Source organism: Tetrao urogallus, assembly GCF_951394365.1.
Source record: "Tetrao urogallus genome assembly, chromosome: 16".
NCBI lineage: Eukaryota > Metazoa > Chordata > Aves > Galliformes > Phasianidae > Tetrao > Tetrao urogallus.
The window spans coordinates 8,407,800-8,428,635 of NC_136829.1; the positions used below are offsets into that span (position 1 = coordinate 8,407,800).

General features: G+C 49.7%; 2 protein-coding genes across 2 annotated transcripts in view; one reads left to right on the forward strand and one right to left on the reverse strand.

The window, feature by feature from the left end:
* Nucleotides 1–4,110: 4,110 nt before the first annotated feature.
* On the forward strand, nucleotides 4,111–10,353 carry ADRM1 (ADRM1 26S proteasome ubiquitin receptor; the record flags this gene model as incomplete). The annotated part of the gene is made up of 9 exons (XM_079543233.1): nucleotides 4,111–4,320; nucleotides 4,566–4,682; nucleotides 4,762–4,885; nucleotides 5,298–5,384; nucleotides 7,579–7,660; nucleotides 7,895–8,124; nucleotides 8,434–8,591; nucleotides 9,460–9,562; nucleotides 10,247–10,353. The coding sequence occupies 9 exons, from the start codon at nucleotides 4,111–4,113 to the stop codon at nucleotides 10,351–10,353; spliced, it is 1,218 nt and encodes a 405-aa protein (XP_079399359.1).
* A 1,546-nt stretch (nucleotides 10,354–11,899) lies between these two features.
* The window catches only part of LAMA5 (laminin subunit alpha 5), a gene marked incomplete at both ends in the record, with an annotated part of 77,850 nt that continues 68,913 nt past the window's right edge, over nucleotides 11,900–20,836 (reverse strand). Inside the window, 28 exons of the mRNA XM_079543472.1 lie at nucleotides 11,900–12,054; nucleotides 12,188–12,307; nucleotides 12,617–12,707; nucleotides 12,804–12,934; nucleotides 13,041–13,200; nucleotides 13,309–13,461; nucleotides 13,575–13,761; nucleotides 13,868–14,019; nucleotides 14,113–14,245; nucleotides 14,342–14,512; nucleotides 14,595–14,725; nucleotides 14,941–15,081; nucleotides 15,321–15,453; nucleotides 15,776–15,927; nucleotides 16,122–16,247; nucleotides 16,688–16,850; nucleotides 16,950–17,083; nucleotides 17,196–17,349; nucleotides 17,628–17,764; nucleotides 17,894–18,070; nucleotides 18,284–18,426; nucleotides 18,776–18,955; nucleotides 19,063–19,176; nucleotides 19,268–19,370; nucleotides 19,657–19,798; nucleotides 20,004–20,158; nucleotides 20,233–20,349; nucleotides 20,443–20,639. Of these exons, the coding sequence (XP_079399598.1) occupies nucleotides 11,900–12,054; nucleotides 12,188–12,307; nucleotides 12,617–12,707; nucleotides 12,804–12,934; nucleotides 13,041–13,200; nucleotides 13,309–13,461; nucleotides 13,575–13,761; nucleotides 13,868–14,019; nucleotides 14,113–14,245; nucleotides 14,342–14,512; nucleotides 14,595–14,725; nucleotides 14,941–15,081; nucleotides 15,321–15,453; nucleotides 15,776–15,927; nucleotides 16,122–16,247; nucleotides 16,688–16,850; nucleotides 16,950–17,083; nucleotides 17,196–17,349; nucleotides 17,628–17,764; nucleotides 17,894–18,070; nucleotides 18,284–18,426; nucleotides 18,776–18,955; nucleotides 19,063–19,176; nucleotides 19,268–19,370; nucleotides 19,657–19,798; nucleotides 20,004–20,158; nucleotides 20,233–20,349; nucleotides 20,443–20,639 (4,052 nt within the window). The remainder of the gene's footprint in view (nucleotides 12,055–12,187; nucleotides 12,308–12,616; nucleotides 12,708–12,803; nucleotides 12,935–13,040; nucleotides 13,201–13,308; nucleotides 13,462–13,574; nucleotides 13,762–13,867; nucleotides 14,020–14,112; nucleotides 14,246–14,341; nucleotides 14,513–14,594; nucleotides 14,726–14,940; nucleotides 15,082–15,320; nucleotides 15,454–15,775; nucleotides 15,928–16,121; nucleotides 16,248–16,687; nucleotides 16,851–16,949; nucleotides 17,084–17,195; nucleotides 17,350–17,627; nucleotides 17,765–17,893; nucleotides 18,071–18,283; nucleotides 18,427–18,775; nucleotides 18,956–19,062; nucleotides 19,177–19,267; nucleotides 19,371–19,656; nucleotides 19,799–20,003; nucleotides 20,159–20,232; nucleotides 20,350–20,442; nucleotides 20,640–20,836) is intronic.

Here is a 20,836-nt window from a genome sequence, read left to right on the forward strand (position 1 = left end):
AATAATGGAACCAATAGCTCATCTCATCTGGACATCTAGTTACTAGATTTCATTGTAAGCCAGTTAGTCTGGTTTTGTGAATAACGAAATTCAGCTTTTCTAAGTAAATCCTAACAAAACATCTATCAGTGAGCAATCAAGGATTTAATGGTCACTAATGTTGGATTGCCAAATATTTAAACACTGTTGCATTCTTTTCATAAGGCTACACCTGAAATCATCATATTTTCACTAATTTTTAAAGGGACCTTTGGTTCTCCATTTTTTCCCTAGTTTTTTGTCAGGAAGGTATGCTGTATCTGGTAGAGCTCATAACATCCTTGAAAACTATGTAACGTTAAGAAAATAGAGGTAATACCATCTTTACTTAGAGTAGTGAGGAATCTAAGTTTTCAGAACTTGGAGCAGGGATGAAAAGTTCACAAGGTACGAACATGATCAAATCTAGTACTGTGGCTATTTCCCATGAAGAGATGCATGTGAAACTTTCATACAGTATGTAGCACTATGTGGGGACTGGAGCTGCTGGCCCCCCTCTCAATATGATTCAGTAATTCAAAGACATTGAGAAACAAGAAAACAACTTTAGCTTCTCAAACTGTAGTCATCTGTTACAAAGTCTTCACAATTTCTGGTCACTGTGAGCATTAAACTATATACCTGTGATAAAACTACATAAAACACACGTTAAGAGCAAGGTGCATTAAACGATGCCTGCTTTTTCTGAAGTCAGATGCTGCTCTTAAAGTATGAGGAACTTCAGGAGCAATTGCAGGAATGCAGAGGTGGTTACAGTGTAAAATATATTGCTTGCTACCACTTGGAGGCTTAGATCTTCTGCACTACTTTTGGCAGCTTTGGCACTAAATATGCTTCTAGACTAAAGTTTTATTTGGAAGCACTTGGTATGTATATCCACACAGATCTCATATTTCTGGGATGTTTTTGTTTGCATGTTTTTCATTATTAGGTCACGTCTGTTTTGTATGTTGTAAAAGAGCAGAATCAATTTCAAGCTGTGGCATAGTTACCTATTACATGTTTTCTGTGAGCATGTGATGTCATAAAAGTGGAATTTTTTTGTTCCATATTGAAACGTCAAAGCCATATAATGGAAATAATTGAACTACAGATCAATTACTGGACTGATCCCTTAATTTTCTTTCCAAGTGATACACTTCTGGTGAGGAGAGAGGAAAGGAGTCTGGAAAAATTAGGCCTAGTAAGTAAAACTAATCCTGAGGTTGCTTGGTTTTTTTATTTGTTTTTTAATGAAAACTTTTGAGGAACTGGGCAAAAAAGGAAAATGGCTGCATTGCATTTAGGCTTACAGTGGTTCAGAGATCACTGGTGCAAACAGCAGCACCTTGAGGAATTTGTGGAAGAATTGATCCAGCTGATGCCGAAACACATCCATGGTTTCATCTGAAGAGCAGGTTGTGCTTCTATCCCAGTGATAGGATTAGAAAGCAAAAGGTAACATAATCATGGAGAAACATTTTTGTATCGAATTATGCACCACGTGATTGGACTGACTTTAATTTGGGGGATTTAGTTGTCTTCTTTGTTGGAAAACTGAGACAAATGGTAAAAATTCAAGGCAATAAAAAGGCCTAACCTGAAATGTGCTCATGGCAACGTTGTTCTGTTGCCAGAAATCACACTTTCTGATGTTCTCTACACACAAACTAAATGTGGTAATGTGGCTCAGAGAACAAATTTATATTTTGTTTCTAATAAACGCTCAGATGCTTGACTTTTAAAAAGACCCTGCTGGTCAGTATGGGATAGCATAAAAATACTTCTGAGTCTTTGTGTAAAAATCAAATTGAATTGCTGTTCCAGGCATTGGAATGCTCCTTGCAGATTTTCTGCCCGCTGTGGAACCATTCTTACTGGATGAGGATTGGAAAGATTCACAGGCTAAGCCAGTTTAACATCCCACAGGAGATTAAAACTTGCTTAAGCTAAATTATAATTAAGGTTGGAGTCAGTGCTCTTTAAAAGCATATGAATAGAATGGAAAAAATGCAGAGTAATTGGTAAATACTATGTTTTTAAGAAGGAATGGACAGGTTAGCATCTCTCTTCTCTTGGATTAGAATTTTAATTTAAACACCGTTTTCATTATGCAAACACAGAATTATACCATGTTTATTTGAAACTTCAGTTGAGGAATTTCATGTAATTTAAAAATAAATTGGCAAGCTTCCTAAAGTAAGAGTTAGCTCCGTCTTTAGCCCGTTCTCTCTTTAGTGTAATGGTTTTTAGGGAAATGTCAAATGGGTTCCAACTCTGTTCTTTTAATTTATTGTTCTTCACTGAAAACATTTACAAAATATTTTCTCATTGCTGCTGAAAAGTCTCTGCCTGGCGAGCCACGGGATGCCCGATGGCACATGGTGATCGCTCTGGAAGTGGAAAAAATATATTTTAAATGCAGATCTCGCCTCAGTAGTTTACATGTCAAAACATAACTTTGCACCTTTTAAAAGAATGTCACTTTTATAACTTGATTAAGCACTGTATATAAGATAACTGTGTTAGTATATGTTAATACTGTAGAGAAACCATCTAGAAAGAAAATTATAATAAATGCTTAATTCCCTTCGGGCCTCTAGGTGGTGAGAGAGGTTTGTGTACAGGGAGGCAGGGGCAGCTGTGTGAGGACACGGCTGGAGGTGGCCAGGTCGCTTATGGTCACCACGGTGTTTGTTGTGCAAAAAGTGATTTAAATCCGAGCTCTGAGTGCCGGGGGGAAAAGGGGGGTGGGCGTGAGGTGAAAATGATGCCTTGGTGGAGGGATGGAGTGGCTGCTGAGAGCTCTGTGGGAGGGCGCTGTGTGGGCGCTGGGCGCTTTGTGCCTGAGGGCTGGGGGCAGCTGCCTCAGTGGTGCTTGTGGGATGGCTGGTGCTGATCGACAAGGACAGGAGTGTGCCCTGAATTGGTCAGATTAAAAAACAACAACAAAAAACAAAACAGAACCAAACGGCTGCATTTGCAGCTGTGTAATGACTAAAAATCGTTTCTCAGTGAATTGAGACCAAGCGGTGGAAATTCTTTGGCTGAAGCGCTCCCAGAATCTCCACAGCTTTCCCCCAAAATGGTCACAAAGGGCTCAGCGTGGCTCTGCCCTGCGGCACCGCTGCTCGTGTCGTGCACCTGAGCGGGGTCGGAGGGAGAGAGGGGAAGGGGCGGCGAGGCCCGGCCCTGCGATGAGGCCCGGCCCTGCCGAACCGCTGAGTGAAATGCATTTATTTTTGTAATATTTAATAACTGTCGATGCCCGTCTCTATTAACAACCGTCTTTGGCTTTTTAGAGAAGTCTGTACAGGTCTGCGGACGTCAATGTTACACTGTAAAGCTGTAAATCCGAATAAAGCTCATTTTGAAGAAGAGAGGGGGTCGCGACCTCTGCTTGGCGGAGGGGGGATGGGGGCGCCGCCATCTTTCCGCCGTGATGACACAGCAGGGCGGGGGGGCGGGCTCTGCCACCGAATGACAACTGCGTCGCCCAATCGCGGAGGGCCGAGGGGGCGCTCGCCCCGCCCCGCGGCGGGCGGACTTCCGGGGCGCGGGGCAGGAAGCGGGAGCAGCGCAGGGCCTGCGGGCGGCGAGGCGGCAGGTACCGGCGGGGGAGGGAGTGGCCCGGCCCGGGTCCGGCACGCGGTTCCGTGCGGGGCTGCTGTGCTCCGCGGAGGCAGCTGGGCGGCCTGGAGGCGGGGCCCAGAGGGGAGCCGTAACCGGCGGCCTCGTGGGACGGGCTGCAGATGGCGGTCTGCCGTTGGGAAGGCGGCCGGGCCGGGCTGAGGGCGCGGGGCAGGGCCGGCCGGGTGGGGGCTGCTCGGCCCAGCGGCCTTGCCGAGCCGTGGTGCCAGCCCAAAAGGGAAACTGCGGGGATGCGATCTCATCCCATGTAGTTCATTCGGCAGCTGTGCTCCGTGTAGAGAACGGGGCCGCACACAGCGTCCTGCTTTCGCCCCGCTCTGTGTTTAGCTTTAACGCAGCGCCCTCGGTTCTGGAGCTGAGGGCCTCGTTGCGTGGTGTCACGCTGAGAACAGCGCACGTGAGAGCTTTTTCGTCGTGTCAGCCCATCCTTCTGTCCCCAGGATGTCTTCAGGCGCGCTCTTTCCGAGCCTGGTGCCAGGCTCCCGCGGCTCTTCGAGTAAATACCTGGTGGAATTCCGGGCAGGAAAGATGTCGCTGAAGGGCAGCACTGTGACCCCGGACAAGAGGAAAGGCCTTGTTTACATCCAGCAGACCGATGATTCCCTCATCCATTTCTGCTGGAAGGACAGGACCTCAGGCAGTGTTGAAGATGTGAGTACAGCTTTGTGTTTCAGTGCTGAGGTGTTGAGGCACTGTGTCACCCTGGCCTTGTTTGCTGCCCTGCTGGAAGAGCTCTGAGGTGGTTTAGAACGTGAATGCTACAATGACTCGACAGACTTACCCTTCTAAATCCCCTTTGGAACAGATGGTTGGGAGGGGACCAGAGGTCTCTGGGAGACTAACAGTAATGTTCACGTTTTTCCTGAAATATCTGTTTGTTCTGTCTTGTTTTCCAGGATTTGATTATTTTTCCTGACGATTGTGAATTCAAAAGGGTTCCTCAGTGTACTACTGGCCGTGTGTATGTATTGAAGTTCAAGGCAGGATCAAAACGACTCTTCTTCTGGATGCAGGTTTGTGGGAAGTAAATAAGAAAAGCGTTGGAATAAATGACTTGCAGTTCTCCTTGTACCAAGAAGAACTTTCTTGCAGGAGCCAAAGACAGACAAGGATGAAGAACATTGCCGTAAAGTGAATGAGTATCTCAACAACCCCCCAATGCCTGGTGCTTTGGGTGGAAATGCGAGTGGAGGCCACGAGCTCTCAGCATTAGGAGGTACAGTCCATTCTCTGCTCCTTCACGTGAGAGACCTTGTGTTAGAGTGAGCACTTGTAGTTCCTTAGGGAGCAATTCCTGATGACTTTGGAGGGTGAGTTGGGGACAGTGTTAATACCAGAAAAGTGTAAACATGCCTTTAGCAAGATAAACTGTGTTGTGCTAATAGGTGCAGACTGAAAGCTAAGACTGTCAGATGAAGTATATTTTCAGTAGATTCTCTGGAGTCTTACCTTTTATGAAGCCAAGTTGCATTTATCTTTTATGAGCATCGTGAATCAGTAAACACTTGCAACTGTTTTTTCCATACAGAATGTGATGCCAATTAATCTCCTGCTGTTTGAGCTGGAGTGCTGTGAAAAAAAAAAAACCTATGTGAATATGTTGTGTTTCAGAATGTTTTTGTTTTTAGGTGAGGGTGGCTTGCAAAGCCTTCTTGGAAACATGAGCCATAACCAGCTCATGCAGCTGATCGGACCAACGGGCTTAGGAGGACTTGGTAAAATGCTTTAATATCTTTATGCCAAAGTGGTATTTTCTCCTGCCAGGTTAAATCCTACCTGACAATATTTCCAAGTAGTGCTATTGATTTGAATAGCACTTCTGTCACGTGAGAAAGCAAGGCTCTGCCTCAGAGATGAGTTAAGGGGCCCAAAAAAAAAGAAGAAAAAAAAAAAAGGCAGGAAATGGGTACCAGGTTCTACATGACACTCATCTTACAGCACAGGCTGCAAGGAATATTGGCCTTTTTTTTTTTTTCTTTTTTTTTTTCCTAATAAGTCCCCTCCTCTTCCTCCTAAATATTCACTGGAGCAGGAAACCAAGGGTTCCCAGGTAGATGTCCCAGCTGTGAAGCTGGGGATACTTTCATGCTATTTCTGATCCAGTGACTATTTGTGTGCAAAGTGGAGTTCAAGAGGAAGGTTGGAGTGCACCTGCCCTGCAGAAACCTGTAGTCAGTAGAAGAAAGCTCAGGTGAGGGCTTCCTCTTCTGGGCAACACTGGGGAGAGCTTGAAGTACTGCCCTGCTTTTTCTAAAGGGAACGTGAGCTGTGTTGGAGTCACTGCAGCAGTCTGTTCTTATTGCTGTCTGTGCTCCAAGGCCAGTAGAGCATTTACTGAGATGTCAGACCTTGGTGTGGAAGTAGGCAAAAGAATTCTTAGCAGGTGGCAGTGACTAAAGTCCATTTTCACTGATCTAGCAGTAGCGTCTCTGTAAGCTTCATGTGCAGATTTGATGTTGGGATGTGCAGATGGAAGATTCCAGCTTAACATGTGTTTGGTAAAGACCTTCTTGCTTCCTTCTTGAAGCTTCTCAGGACTCCTGAAACTTGCTTCCTCATGCTCTGAGCACAGTGTTCATCAGCTCTTCTTTCTTTGCCTTTACATCTAGCTATAAGATGGCTTGATATGTAAAGCCAAATAACTCATCTGCTTGCCTCAGCAAATGGGTTGTGATGAATCCTTGTGGATCTCTTCCCCGAGTAGCATCTGATTCTTTTACGTCTGGTTTACTTCTCTTTCAGGTCTTTGCTTTTATTGCAGCTCCTGGGTAAACTTTTCCTAGCCAGGACAAACTGAATAAAGTAGCACGCGATGCAGCCTGGTTAGCTTCATCCTGCTGCTGTGAAAGCTCTGTGATGGATGAGCAGTATTGCAGGCATGATTTCATACTGCACAACTGGGTCCTATAGAGAGGAGAGTCCTGGGCAGATGGCTGGTGCTTCTCTGACTCCAGTGTTGTACAGTTTTTAATTGTGTTTGTTAATGGCGCGCTTCTGTCCTCTGCAGATCAGTTCCCAAAAGGTGGATGATAAATACAGATGCTTGGGTTGGAAAGTGTGTTTAATCAGATGTAGTAAAGAAAGTACTGAGTAGGAAGCGTGTGGTAAATGGAGCATCTGGCAAATGTGGCTCAAAGGAGTCGTAGGGGGACAATCAGTCACTGCCAGCTCCAGCACACCAAGGAGCCAAACCTTTCCCCAGTTCTTTTTAGCTGGTGTTCTCCATGCTGCAGTAATTCTCGGTGGCCAGAAATAGCAGTGGGGATGAAGGAGGCTCTGATCTCATTTCTTTTGTTTGTTTCAGTTTGCTGGAAGACCAGGTGTTGGTTTCCTGCTGTGTTTCTTGATCACTGTTCTCCCTGCGGCGCTTTGGTTCTGTGCAGGGTTGGTCTTGGTCTTTGTTCTGTCTGTGACATGCTTAAGGCTCACTTGTTTCTGCTACATCTCTGCATTAGATGTGAAGCTGCAATTAATGCAGATCTATGAGTGTGGTTCAGAGGCTGCCCCTGCACCCTTCTGCTGAGGGCCTTGGCTTTAGGTTTTAGAGAAGAGTTGGAGTTTTGGAAACTAGCAGATGAAGGGAAAGGGCTCTGTTGCACTGATCATGTGAGTACAGCATGAACCAAAGTAATTTCATCCTTGTGCACATCTGGAAATCGAGTATTTCCAAAATGTGCAGCTATCTTCTCAGACAGTTCTGTAATAGGGATGTGAAATCAGGCAATGAGAGCTGTATATTTACAGAGAGGGATGGGGAGGGTTGGTCTGGGCTCTTTTGACCCCCCTCCTCCTTTGTTTTAGCAAATAAAACCTTTCAGGTACAAGAGTGACCTCTCTCGACCAGGGAGGTGCAGGAAACCTGAAAAAGAATGCATTTCTAAACCTGTTCTTCTTTTATGTTTATGGAAGGTGGGCTGGGTGCACTGACGGGTCCTGGCTTGGCCAGCCTACTTGGGAGCGGGGGACCCCCGACCAGCAGTTCATCATCCAGGTAGGGCACCCATTTGGTCCAAGTCTGCTTTATTTTTCTAGTGTGAAGTTGCCACGTAGATGGGAGGAATGATAGCCTACTGTACAGAAAATTTAATGGGAATTAAGGCTGCTTGGTGCTTCTCTAAGAGGAGGTTATTAGCCCTTTGTTTTGTAAGGGCTTGTAAAGAAACTTCTTAGAAAGAAGAGGCAAAGCTTCTCGCCTTTTGAATTAATTCCCTCGATGTCTTTCCAGCTCTCGCAGCCAGTCAGCTGCTGTGACTCCATCTTCCACAACCTCTTCTACCCGTGTCACGCCTGCCCCAGCTGTTCCTGCAGCTGCATCTGTGACCAGCCCGAGCCCTGTGCCCAGTTCGGGTAACGGAACCAGCTCAGCCACCAGCCCAACCCAGCCCATCCAACTGAGTGACCTCCAGAACATTTTAGCTACTATGAACGTGCCATCTGGAGCAGGAGGACAGCAAGGTAACACTATTCTGACCAGACAGCAGTTGGATCTGGGAGGGTCCTTTGGAATTGTTGTGCTGTCCTGTCCTGCTCCAATTTGAGAGATGTCCTAAAATGTTATTTATTTATTTATGTCCATTTATGTGCTGCTTTGCTTGGCTGATTTGAGAATCTTAACTCTTGCTGCAAAACTGAGAAGGGGAGAAAGGATGCCAGCAGAGTGCTAAATATGATTCAGTGCTCCACTGACTAGAACGCTTCATTTACATGACAAAATGTGGGTTATTGTGCATAGTCTAACAGCCACCCATTTGTTCATCTTCCTAGTTGACCTGGCAACTGTTCTGACTCCCGAGATAATGGCTCCCATTCTGGCCAACTCTGAAGTTCAGGAGCGGTTGATGCCTTACCTTCCCTCAGGGGAGTCTCTGCCACAAACTGCAGAAGAGATTCAGAACACCCTGACGTCTCCTCAGTTCCAGCAGGTAGTTACCCACTATCCTAAAGTGCTGCTCTCCTTCCCCACGTGTCGTGATTCACATGGCCCTGTTTTCTCAGATTCCCTCCCCTGCTCAGACTAGGAAGTTGATCCTTAGAAGTGGGAAGGAGGGACATGAGTTCATGGAACACCAGTTCTTCCTTGCAGTGGTCAGCCAAGGGCAGACCAGAAAGGTTGTTTTACTTCCACTTTTGGATTTGGACTTTACCTTTCTCGTTATTTAAAACACTTTGTGGCAATTGGCAGCAGAGTAGCAGCAAATTCATTACTGCCTGTCAAAGAATGGACTGTGAGCAGTCTCCTTAAAGTTGAGTTACTAAAGTGAACACACAAAAGGGAAGAGATGCTAATGTTTATAGCACTGTGTTCCTTTTTAATTCTGTAAAACCCAGTACTTAATTCCAGACCTGTCCATTTGGACACGCTTTGTCAGATTAAATCTGTTGGGCCAACTTCAACTAATACTGACTGAAATTTCCCAATATGCAAAATCCCATTGGCTAAGAAGAATGTTTGTAGTTGGCAGGAGGTGACGCTGTGTTGCTTAGTGTAGCACAGCTTATTGCCTCGTGCTCACTGGCAGGCAGCTGATGAAGAGCAAACACTTCCTTATTACAAAACACAGTGCCTGTGGTGTAGAAGCATGTCTGAGCCTGGCCCAAGTGCAGTACTGTCTGTGCCCTTTAAGGGATAGAGGCTGCTTCCAGGTAGGCCGCGTGGTCAGCGTGCTGCAACAGGGTGTGGAAGCATCCCCAAACTGCTGTCTCATGTTGTTATTGCACTGTAGCCACGTGGTGCTGGAGAAACCCAATGCACACTGTTTTGTTTTTGACACTCTTGACTCCAATTCACAGGCATTGAGCATGTTCAGTGCTGCCTTAGCTTCAGGACAGCTTGGCCCACTAATGAGTCAGTTTGGCTTACCTGCAGAGGCCATAGATGCAGCAAATAAAGGAGGTATGTACCAGTGCTGTTGGAACGTGATGAACTGGTGGGATTTGCTGTTTGAGTTGTTGCTGTGGTTGTTCTTCTGGTCTTTTTGTTGGCTTGTTTTGTTTCTCTTGGCGCTGCACATAGCCATTGAATGGAGAAGGCAATGATTAGTTTGTGAGTACCTGCCAAAAGGTGACTCTAGTGCTGCTCTTTTTAAAATGAAAAGGCAAGTGGCTCAGGAGCCACCCTGCACTACTGGTGTCAGGATTGCATTTAGAGAATTGGAGGGTCTGCAGAGATGTGCTGAGCAGCCTTGTGGTTGATTTGTTGGAGTTACAAATGAGTGGAGGTGCTGGACACCTTGTTCAGAATGCTTTTCACTGTTAGTCATCAGCTGTTCAGCTGAAAGGAGTGCACAGCTTTGGCCTTACCTGGCAGAGGGGGAAGGTAGCAGTTATCCCTGATGGACATTTGGAATCTGTTCCATTATTAAAGCAATTCAGTGTTGAGGCTGGCTGTGCACAAGGTGAAACTGCACAAATCCAAATGCTGTCTAGTGAATGAGCGTCAAGATTTTCTTCTTTGCTAATAGGTTCTTACTGAAACAACTGTTTGCTTTCCAACTGGTGACACAGCCTCATGCACAATACATTCTGTCCCAGAAATTGCGAAATTTTTACTCAAATAACTAATTTCTTTAACTTTTAGATGTAGAAGCATTTGCCAAAGCAATGCAGAACAGTGTGAAGTCAGACCAAAAGGAAGGAGACTCTAAGGACAAGAAAGATGAAGAGGAAGATATGAGTTTAGATTAAATTATTTGCTCTTCCTTACAGATATCCTAGATACTAACTTAAGCAACTGCAGTAGGATTACTAACTTCATATTATGCTTATATAAATCTACAAATAAAGGAATTTTCTTTATCTGCCATACTGTTTTTTTCTCAGTCTATTCAACATAAACCTAAGCAGTACTTGCTCTTCCTGGTCAGTGCAGTTGGGTTTTGATGCTTTTGATAGCAGCTAACTCCATTATTCAGTCTAATTTGTGATAAAAGGCCAGAGGATTAAAAACTGTCTCAGATTTGCTCTTCACCACTACAGCGAAAGAGAATAACATAAAGCTTTATTTGACTCCAAAGTATGTACCAGTGATTTACAAAGACCATCTTTAATACTACAACTTAAAAACAGGTCATAATTACACTGAAGATGGACATGTTAAAAACCCACTTTACAATATTTACCCCTCATAAAAAACAATATATAAGTTATAAGTCCATTTCGGAAGCAAGATTTTGTCCCCACGTGGCTAGATATATATACACACAAATATATATATGATGTGTAAGTGCACAAGTGAGCTAGGTGTTTCGGGAGCAGAATGTGTTGGGTTTTTTGTCTTTCAAGTGAAGGCTGCACTGTCAGCAGGGGTGAGCTGGGCCAGGCAGAAGGCAGCTGGGGGCAGGGCAGGTGACTGCAGTGACACTGCAAATCTGGCCAGAGGTAACCTTTATTTCTTCCCTTTCAAGCAACAGTTTCTTGCTTCGTACAGCAGGACTTGTATCAGTGTATCTATCTATGCTGAATGCAACTACAGAGTGCAGAGTGGCATTGCGATGACCTTCTGCTTTCCCTCAGCAGTTCTTCCAGCGTTCTTGATTCCTTTTTAATTATCAGCTTCTTATAAATTAATCTGATTGGCAGATGCTAATTCTGCGAGCAGAATTTTGTCCAAGGCCCCCCTTGCACAGCTCTGTACTTGCACAGCAGCAGCAGGTGAACAGAGACCGACCTTAGGGGGAAGGGTCAAATGCATCCTTGCATATAAAAACCCCAAAGTGATGGAACTAATCCAGTTTGTCCTAACTGCATTATAAAGCAAACTGCCTACTGCCTTTAGCAGAAGGCAGTCTGCGACTGTCATTAACAGCCTGAAGTGTTCAGTGAACTAAACCTACGTGCATTGTAAGCGTGGGGTAAAGGGAACAGGATTTGGGATGTGAGGCACAGCTGCTGTGTGCTCCAGCCCATACTACAAGCTGTGTGCCAGCATGAGGCCCGCTGCAGACGCTTGACCACTGGGGAAGGAGGCAGACCTGTTTCCACAGCCTCCTCCAACTTTTTGGTTATATTTGTGAAAAGATGCCCCTGAAGTGCTCCCTTCTCCCCCCCCTTCCTCCCCTGCTCTCCTTCCCCGTGGATTTGTGGCCCCTCCCTGATGTTGGCCCCAGCCATGTGCTACAGACTCGTGCTGCAAGGCACTGGAGATGGCCAGGCTGACCACAGCTCGCAGCTGATGGCTGGGATCCAGGGAGCAGTGCAGTTTCCTGGTGTCAGGCTGTACTCCGAGGTGCACTCACAGCACGGGACAACCCTGCAGGCCAACAGAGCCCCTGACAGTCCTTGTTTGCAGCAGGTTCACATAGCTCTGGTTAACCAGCAGATTCCTTATGCAGCCTACATAATGAGGGAGGGGAGGTAGTGCTGACACTGTACTGGCCTCGTCTGCTTCTGCAAAAGGAACAAAGAAAAACAAGTGTTGGACTAATAACAGAGTAAGGGATTAAGCATATCTTACTTGCAACAGCAATAACAACTCTTGCTTTGGGGTGTTTTGAGCTGAAGTGCATCTTTCTCAACTCACCTGGCAGCCCTCCTAGGTAGAACATTGCCTTTGCACTGGGTGCAGGAGGCAGGCTGGGTCCCACTGCATAGTTTCTTTCTGTGTCCACTTCAACCTGGATTATGTTCTTCCTTTTGATAGCTTAGAAAGAAATCAAGAGTCAGACTGTGCTGCTTGCAGAAGTCCAGCAGCAGCACAGGGCAGCCCTAGCCTTGCTAGTGGCTCCATGACCTGGCAGCCACCCCATACATCCAGCTTGCCAGGTCTGACAGCACTAACAAGATTAGGTGAGGACTCTAATTAGTAAATGACTTAATGGCAGCTGCAATCTCCCAAATTAAATGCAAACAGGTGGGAGCTGGGGTTTAAATATCTGAGGAAGGGCAGTGGACTGCCCCCAGTAAATGTGGGCTGAGCAATATACCCAGGGACAAAGTGCTGTCCCCTCACCTGTGATGGAGTGCCACTGCCCGTCACAGAGAGATGGGCACGTCACCGACGCGGAGAACTCATCAGCCCCAGTGTTGGCTCTCATGGTGACCTAGCACAGAGACAAACATCAGAACTCGCTGAGCTGAGCATGGTGGGCAGGAGATGGCCTCTAATGGGGCTATGGGAAAGACATCCCTCCTGCTACCTTTGTCTCCTCCATGTACAGCACGAGATGGGGGCTTCTCCTTGTCCCGATGTGGAAGATGAGCCCAGAGGCACTGTGGGGACGGACGTCCAGTGTCACCTCCAAGTCCTGCTCAGTTGCCAGTGTATCAGCTGGAAATGAAGTGCCACTGGTGAGAAGGGAACAAGGGACCTCCCACCAGACACATCCTTTCCAGTCCCAGGACCATGGGAACCAGCCCGGGCTGCTGTGGGGTACCTAGGGTGACGGACCCGCCGTCTGCAGCGAAGAAAATCCCATGCTCCAGAGCACCCTCATAACACGGCGTCACCCCAAAGGTGTGTGAGGGGGTACCAAGGGGCTTCCCATCCAGCTGTGGGTTCCTCAGGCAGCCGTCAAAGCTGGAGACCGATGTGCCCTGCAGAGATAGGCCCTGGGAGTGAGCGTAGAGGGGCATGGGGCAGTGGTGTGGGACCAGGAGTCAGTAGAGATGGGGTGATGCCAGGGGACCCCCACAAGTCCTTACCAGCATGTGAGCCTTGGCTCTTCCATCTGGGACACCCCCAATGTACAAGGGGGTCCGGGCTACAAAGAGCTCTGCGGTGGCCACTGTAGCACTCTGGGCTCGCAGCCCATCGATGACCAGCTGGACTCGGCTCTGGTCTCTGCTGAAGAAGACCTGCAAGGACCAAAGATGGGTGGCAGGGCCATGGGCTTTGTGTAGTGGGAGAAGCCAGAAGGAAGAGCAAAGTGGCTCTGCGAGGCCTCGCTGAGCCCCAGTGCTCTGCTCACCGTGTGCCACCGCTGGTCACGGTACTTTTCTTTGCTGCGAACTCGCAGCCGCCGCCCACCGATGGCCACCAGGAAGATGAAGCGCCCGTGGGAGACAAAAAGAGCCATGAAGGTGCTTCGCTTCCCCGCCACGTAGAAGAGCAGCCCGTTAGAGGAGTTCAGCCTCACCTCCAGGGAGAAATGGAACCTGCGGGGACAGGGGATGACAGGAGCACCCTGCCTCCCATCACTGCAAGGGGCAAGCGATGGTTTCTAGGGCTGAGCCCACATGGCTTGGGCACAGTGAGCCTCACCTCTGGCTGAAGGAGGCTGGGATCTCCTCAAACTCCCAGCGGCTGCTCGGGGATCCCCCAAAGCGGAAGGTGTCCCTGGCTGTGCGGGGCTGCGGCCGGCAGAGCCCAGTCTGGTCGTGGCGGCGGTCCTTGGAGCTGGGCCTGCTGGACACCTACATGGAGTAGGAAGAGAGTGAAAGGAGGGTCCCCCACTGTGGGGCTATGGTGGTGGCTGGAGAAGATGGGAGATCTGTCAGCAGGGATACCTTGGGTTTCCTCCTGTCCTTCTTCAGAGCAACTCTGAGTTGCTGCGGCCGCTCGCCCCAAGGACAGCTCATGGTGACATTGATGCTCTCCACATTCTGCTGCAGGTCCACCACCATCTGTGGCTCTGACCTCCTACACACAGGGGGAAGAGGTTCCCATAACCGAGCCAGGCGAAAGGCAGCATGGGGCTGAGTCCTGCTCACCGGGAAGCAGCACAGTGATGCTCACCGCTTGACGAAGACGTTCCCGATGCAGCCAGTGAGGTTGCTGAGGGCACCGGGCTCTGGTGAGCCTCCAAGCTGGAAGAGTGCCCGGTCATCCTGCTGCCTCCGTTGCCTCCAACTGGCCCTGGCCCCAGCTGCAGTGTCCTGCAGCTCATCATCCACATAGAGCCGCACCCTATGGGGTAGGAGAGGGGCAGGATGAGCAGGGCCCTAGGGCTGCTGGCCCCTCAGCACCTGTGCATCACCAAGACACATACCCCTGGGCATCACTGTAGAAGGCCACGTAGTGGGTCCTGTCATCTGCATAGGTATTTTCAGTGGTGACTTTGGTTTCCAGCAGGTTCAAGGCCAGCTGGCCCCTCTGTAGGGACACCTGGCACGTCCCCTCCTGCAGAAAGCATCGTGCCGTTGTTGGGCAACCAAGTCCCAAGGTAGGGCCCATTTACCCACGTTATCCAGATTTCACTGGATTTACCCTTTTATCCCTGCTCACATTTCAACAAAATCCCTCTCCTTCCCAAGCAGGAGCCTCACCTGATTCTCCTGCACAAACTGATGGTTGTCCCACTACCGGGACAATTGGGGGGGACTGTGGGTGCCCACCTGTGTACTGTGGTAGTACAGCAGCCCCTCACGTTGGCTCGTCTGGAAGCTGAAGCCACTGTAGAAGTCCTGCAGCGCAGGCACATCCTTGAGGGCCAGGGTCAGGTAACCATAGCCATGGACACTGATGGAGCGAGCCACCTGTAAGGAGGCACCATGGAAGCAAGGTGAGAATCAGCCCCGGTGTTGTAGGCATCCAGAATCTCATTTGGTCTGGCCAGTGCTATGGCCAACCATGGGGGGCACCTCACCATGACCCCCAGCACTGAGGAGCTGTGGGGTTTATACTTCTGCACAAAGAGGAGATTGAATTTGTCCTAGGGTCCCCTGCTGCTTTCCCTGCTGGACCCCATCCCCAGCTGCTGAAGCACTGCACTTACCAGAAGGTCTGAAGTACATCCGTAGCTCACACCAACAGTGTTCATGCGCTTCAGGTCAACATATTTGCCAAGAGCCTTCAAGCCCTTCATGCAGCCCCGAATGGGCCCACCCGTGGGGAAGAGTGCCTTCAGGCTGCAGGAGAAACAGGCAGTGTTAACAGGACAACCCCTCTGAGGATCCGGCCCTGCAGCCCCCAGACAGAGCACTTGGGAAGGACACACAATGACCAGGTGTGGTCACTGCTTCACTGCTTCACAGCACCCAGCTTAGCTAAGGAGGCTCAGCAACACCCACTAGCACCTCACCCCACCCTGGAGATGTCCCATCCTCAAGCCCACAGTGATGGGCAGCAAGAGGAAGCCTCCCCCCGAGTTCGAGCAGTCCTGAATGTGGTTGAGGAAGAGCCAGGCCTGGGGGCCCCAAAGATGAAGATGTAGATGTGGGCCAGACCCACCTGGGGGGCAGCACTGCTGGAGGCACACCGCCCAGGTAGTAGGAGACAGCATTCTCCAAGGAGTTCTCCTGCTCCACCATGAAGATGGTGAGGCGCTCCAGACGCACCAGGATGCGCTTCTTGTTATTCATTTTGAGGAGGAAGATCTGGATCTGCGAACAGATAAGAAAAATGAGCAACTGGATCCATTAGAGAGCAGAGCGTGAAATGTCCAATTCACATCTCCAAGCAAAGCATACTCAAAAAGGAGGCCCAGAGCCTGCAGGCGTTAAACCTTGCCCCAAAACTAGACTCCAGACTCTGGATGAAGAGCCAGCCCCAGTGTGGACACCCACTCCCCCCTTACCGCTTTGTTCGTGGCACTGCTGATGGAGGAAGAGTTGCTGCTGGGCTTTGCCATCTCCAGGCCCGTGTTGAAGTCATAGTAAAGCACCAGCTTCCCATCCCGGATGGCCAGGCACAGGAACTGTCCCTGTGGGAGGCAGGTTGGATGCTCAACATCAGGGCTCAGCACTGGCAGAAGCAGATCCTGCAGCTGACGCCTCAACCTGTCACTGACAGCAACGAGGGACCCATGTGTGAGCAGCAACCCTGTGTTGGGGGCAATGGAAAGGTTCAAGGCAGCACTCACTGCCACGGTGAACCCTGGTCCAGCTCAAAGCTCTGTGCATGAGTGCTGGAGTTTAGGACAGTCCTTCTGGCACCAGCCTAGTGATTGCCCTGGCTGACAGGGCTTTGTCCAGCCCTCTGGTGGCTTTTAACAATAGTGCAGATGTACTGCTTTAAACAGCACTATAATCTCCAAAGCCATCTTCTCCTCACAACCCTGAATGGAGAATACCTGCAGGTAGGGCTGAGATTGCCCCCATCACACTGACTAAAGGGTGAAGGCTCCCCAGAAGTGGCACCTGCCTGATTCTCCAGAAAGAAGAGGATGCCATTGTAAGAGACAATCCGGATCTCTTGCTCAAAGCGCTTGGTTGTGCCAAACTGACTCTCAAACTTGATCTCCGCATAACCAGTACCATCAAAGTAGGAGCCGTCGGTCAGCCAGGGATCTCCTGTGGACTTAGACCTGAGACACACAAGAAGAGACAAGAGACATCACTCCAAAGCCAACTGCCCCCAAACGGGGCAGACAAAGGTGCTGCCTTGCTTGACTGCATGGCCTTACCTTGCACAGGGCTTCTCAGCGGTGGTATCCAACTGGAAGGTGTGCTGGAAGTTGTACAGACTCACCACCTCCTCATTCAGCGTGTCCAGCTCCAGGCATCCGCGGTAGTTGGGATAACGCAGAGTGGGAGGGGGCTGGGAACGTAACCAAACAGTTTGATTTTGGCTTTGTCATGAAAACATCACGGCCTCTCCTGCCAATATGGTTCAAAGATATTGCTGATACCTCCTAGGAAACCCATCTCACCATGAAGCTGGGTGGGTAGCCGCCCACATAGAAGACCACGTTGTGTGGGTCGAGGTTGAGCAGCCCCTGCTCCCCCTTGGCCACGCTGTCTCCTTTGGTCTCATGCACCGTCTGCCTTTCCACTATCACTGACATCTGCCCGTACTGCAGGATCCTGTAGCAGGGAGGGATGGTCAAGTGAAGTAGAGATGCCCAAAGAAGAGCCAACCTTGCTCTCCTTGAGTAAAAGGCCTCCCCACACAGCTCTGCCAAAGAGCATCATCTTTCAACCTGAAGGCAACCCCCAGACCCTCCACGATGTGGTGAGACCATTTCCCTGACAATTTTTTGAGGTGTTTCGGTGCTGATCTTTTGGACCCAGCACTACCCACATGCACTGCAGGGACAGGCTCCCAGCAAGCTGCCTCAGAATGTATCACACCCATCTCCAACCTATTGATGTTGATGGCAGCAAACTGCTCTCCAATCTCCTCATCGATGGTCAGGGAAGCTGGCTCCTCGTTGCCCAGTTTGTACACCCACTGCACTTTGCGGTCCTTCAGTACAATACCCAGGTAGTCTCCAGTGGCCTGAACGTGGAGGAGAGACAGGGCCAGGACACTGACATTAGAAAGGGCAAGAGCACCCAGCACTGCTCTCCCTGGTGCACCAGAGCTGGGGAGCAGCTACCTACAGCTTCCCTCCTGTCCCAAACTCACCTCACGGCTGCCCAGGTACAGAATGAACCGCCCCTCCTCTGCCCCATCCTGCTGGCTCCTGGGCTCAGGGTTTTGGATGTAGAATTTAAGGGATGTGTAGGCTGCCAAATCCTGCAGGTTGCTCGGCATCCGGACCTGCACTCCTGAGCTGCCATTGAACTTCATGGGGACTTTCACCTGGAGGGAAAGAAATCCAACTCTAAAGAGCTGAAATCCACTGCTGCCACCTCACGTGCCCGACAGCTCTTCCAAGTGCACTTTTGGGAGTTTTCCCATGAGAAAGCAACCCTGCTTGGTAGTCCCAGAGCTATTCCAGATACCTCTCCCAGTCACAAAGCACCCCCAAGTAAGCCCCCATTCACCCCACACCCCTGACACCCACAATCCCACCTTGCTGGCAGCGTTCCTCGCCTGCGTGATGAGCTGTCGGATGCGCACAATGTTCTCTGACACAGTGGCATTCTTATTCCTCCTGTTCTCCAGGCTGCTCAGCTTCCCCAGCAGCAGCGGGATGGTGCTTTCCAGGCTGGACACTGGCATGAGAGAGAGGCAGTTGTTTTAAGCACTAGTGAGGGAGACATGAAGCTCAGGCAGGTCTGAGACATGCAAGTCAAAAGCAGTGGAAGCTGAATCACACAACCATTTCCCCATGCACAGCAGCCTCGATACGGGGTTTTGAAAATGCTCCAGCACATGCAACCTCTTGCAATAAAGCCATGGGTGATATACATACTGCAGACTGAGATTTAAAATAAAGGGACAGGATTTGGAGCACCCAGAGTTGGCTCTCTCACTTCCCTGCGCTCCTGACTCGGAGCTGCAAAGCACAGCTTCTGAAAGCACAGTTCTCAGCCCCGGAGGCTGAGCAGGATCAGCACTCACCAGATTTCCTGGCATCTTGGACTGCCTGGTTCAGGTCTTCATTTCGAAGGCCTCCATACTTGTCTTTCCACTCATCCAGATTCTTCTTCATGGTGCTCAGGGTATCTTCCACTCTCGCAGCTGTCTCGTTGGCCTCTATGGCAGCTGCTTTGGCATTCTGAATTGTCTCCTTAGTGTCCTCTGGAAAGACAGGATGAAAATCCCCGAAATGGTCAGGAGAGGGGAGGAAGCAGACTTGGGTCACAAGTTGGATGTGAGGATGGGGGCAGAGAACACCCAGAACAAACCTTGGTCCCTGCCCAGCGTATCCTGCACAGACTGCAGCTGGCTCAAGAGCTGCTCCTTCTTCCTGCGGAGGTCAGCCAGCTTCTCCTTTGCTGCCTGCAGAGTGCCCTTAATAGCTGCAATTAAAAAAACAAAAACAACACGTATTCTGTGCGTTGGGTCTCTGTCCAGCCCAAAGCCACCAGCCTGTGATGGAGCCCCTCTCACCCCCATTGAGTTTTGTCTGCTCTCTCCTCACGCCCTCCTCAAGGTTGCTGCTGTTCCTCTTCAGCTCTTTAGAGATTGCCCCAAGATTTTCTGACATGACATTCTGTAAAACAAACATTTGCTGTGCTGCCTCAGAGCCTGGAAAAGGAATTCAAGTCCCTGGCCCACACAAAGATACTCAATGGGCAACTGCAGTGGGGTTGGCTGCAGGGGTGCGATGGGGTGACCTGAAGCTTCCAAGCCCAGCCCTAGCCTCACCAGTTGCTCCGTTCTCCAGCACAAAGTGCTGCAGACTCAAAGGGAAGGGGCAGCAGACCACTGTGTGCGGGTGTGAAAAGCTGCACAGCTGCAGATGGAATTTTGCTTTCTCTCATTTGCACAGCACATACCATCAAAGCCTCGCCAGCAGCCTCGTCGGCATCATGGGCAGCTCGCTCGGCTTTTCCCACTGCTTCAATGATGCTGGCGTAGACGTTGGAGGCATCGATCGCCCTCTGGATAAAGCCATCTTGGTTTGTGCCCTGGATAATGCTGTGTTGGAAGACAAAGCAGTCAGGGCCATAGAGACCACTCATGCTGGGCTCCTGTCCCCAAGGACAAACACCTCGGCTTCCTCAGGTTCCTCAAGCCTTGGAGAAAACACCCTGCTGCAAATCTGCTGCAGTGCTGGGGCTGTGGCATCCCATCCCTAACCCCAGCAGGATGACAGAACCAGGGAGCTGGGCAGAAGCCTCACCTGGACAAGTTCCTTGCCAGCTCATCCAGGAGCCGGGCGTGCTCCTCAGCCTGCTCCACAATGGGGATTTTACTGCTGGCTGGAGAGAACTTCTTCACTCGTTCTGTCAGAGGCAGCTTTGCCCCATCCAGAAGGGCTGCCAGCTTCTCATATGCCTGCAAGGACATGTGTCACCCCCAATGGTCGCCCCACTGTGCTCTGCCCATGTCAAAGCAACTCCATCACACACCTCCTTTGCACTCTCCATCTTCTGTAGGAAGTTGGAGACCTTGGCCAGGGCATTCTCAGCCATCCTCAGGGTCTCTTGCACCAGCCCATACTGCTTTTGGAGTTCACGGCTCTTTTGCTAGACACAAAGACATGGAGTTAGGAACCAGTGGGGTCAGGGCAGGTTCCCCCTCACTGCATGGCAGTACGGGTTCATCTGGTGCAGGTCTACCTGACTCTCCTCCAGGTTGTTGCGGTTCAAACTGTTCAAGTCTTCTGTCTGCCTGGTTTTGTTGACAGCCTCATTGAGGGCATCACGGAGATCCATCAGCTGGGAGCTGTGCTGTGCCAGCCAGTCCTGGATGCTGTTCATCAGTGCCTGGTTGGACTCCCAGTGGGCATGAAGCTCACTCTTCACCTGGTGCAACACTGGGGGTGGATGAGTTGAGAACTGGTGTTCATCTTTCTGTGCTTGGCTGTGGAAATGCCTAATTCTCGTCTCACTTTCCAGGTATCCCTTCCTCTTTCAGTCTAGATAACACAGGATCTCATACAATATTGTCTATAAACCTCTAGTGACAAGGATGGGATCTCTTTCAGAAAGATGCCCAGCCGCACCTGAAAGG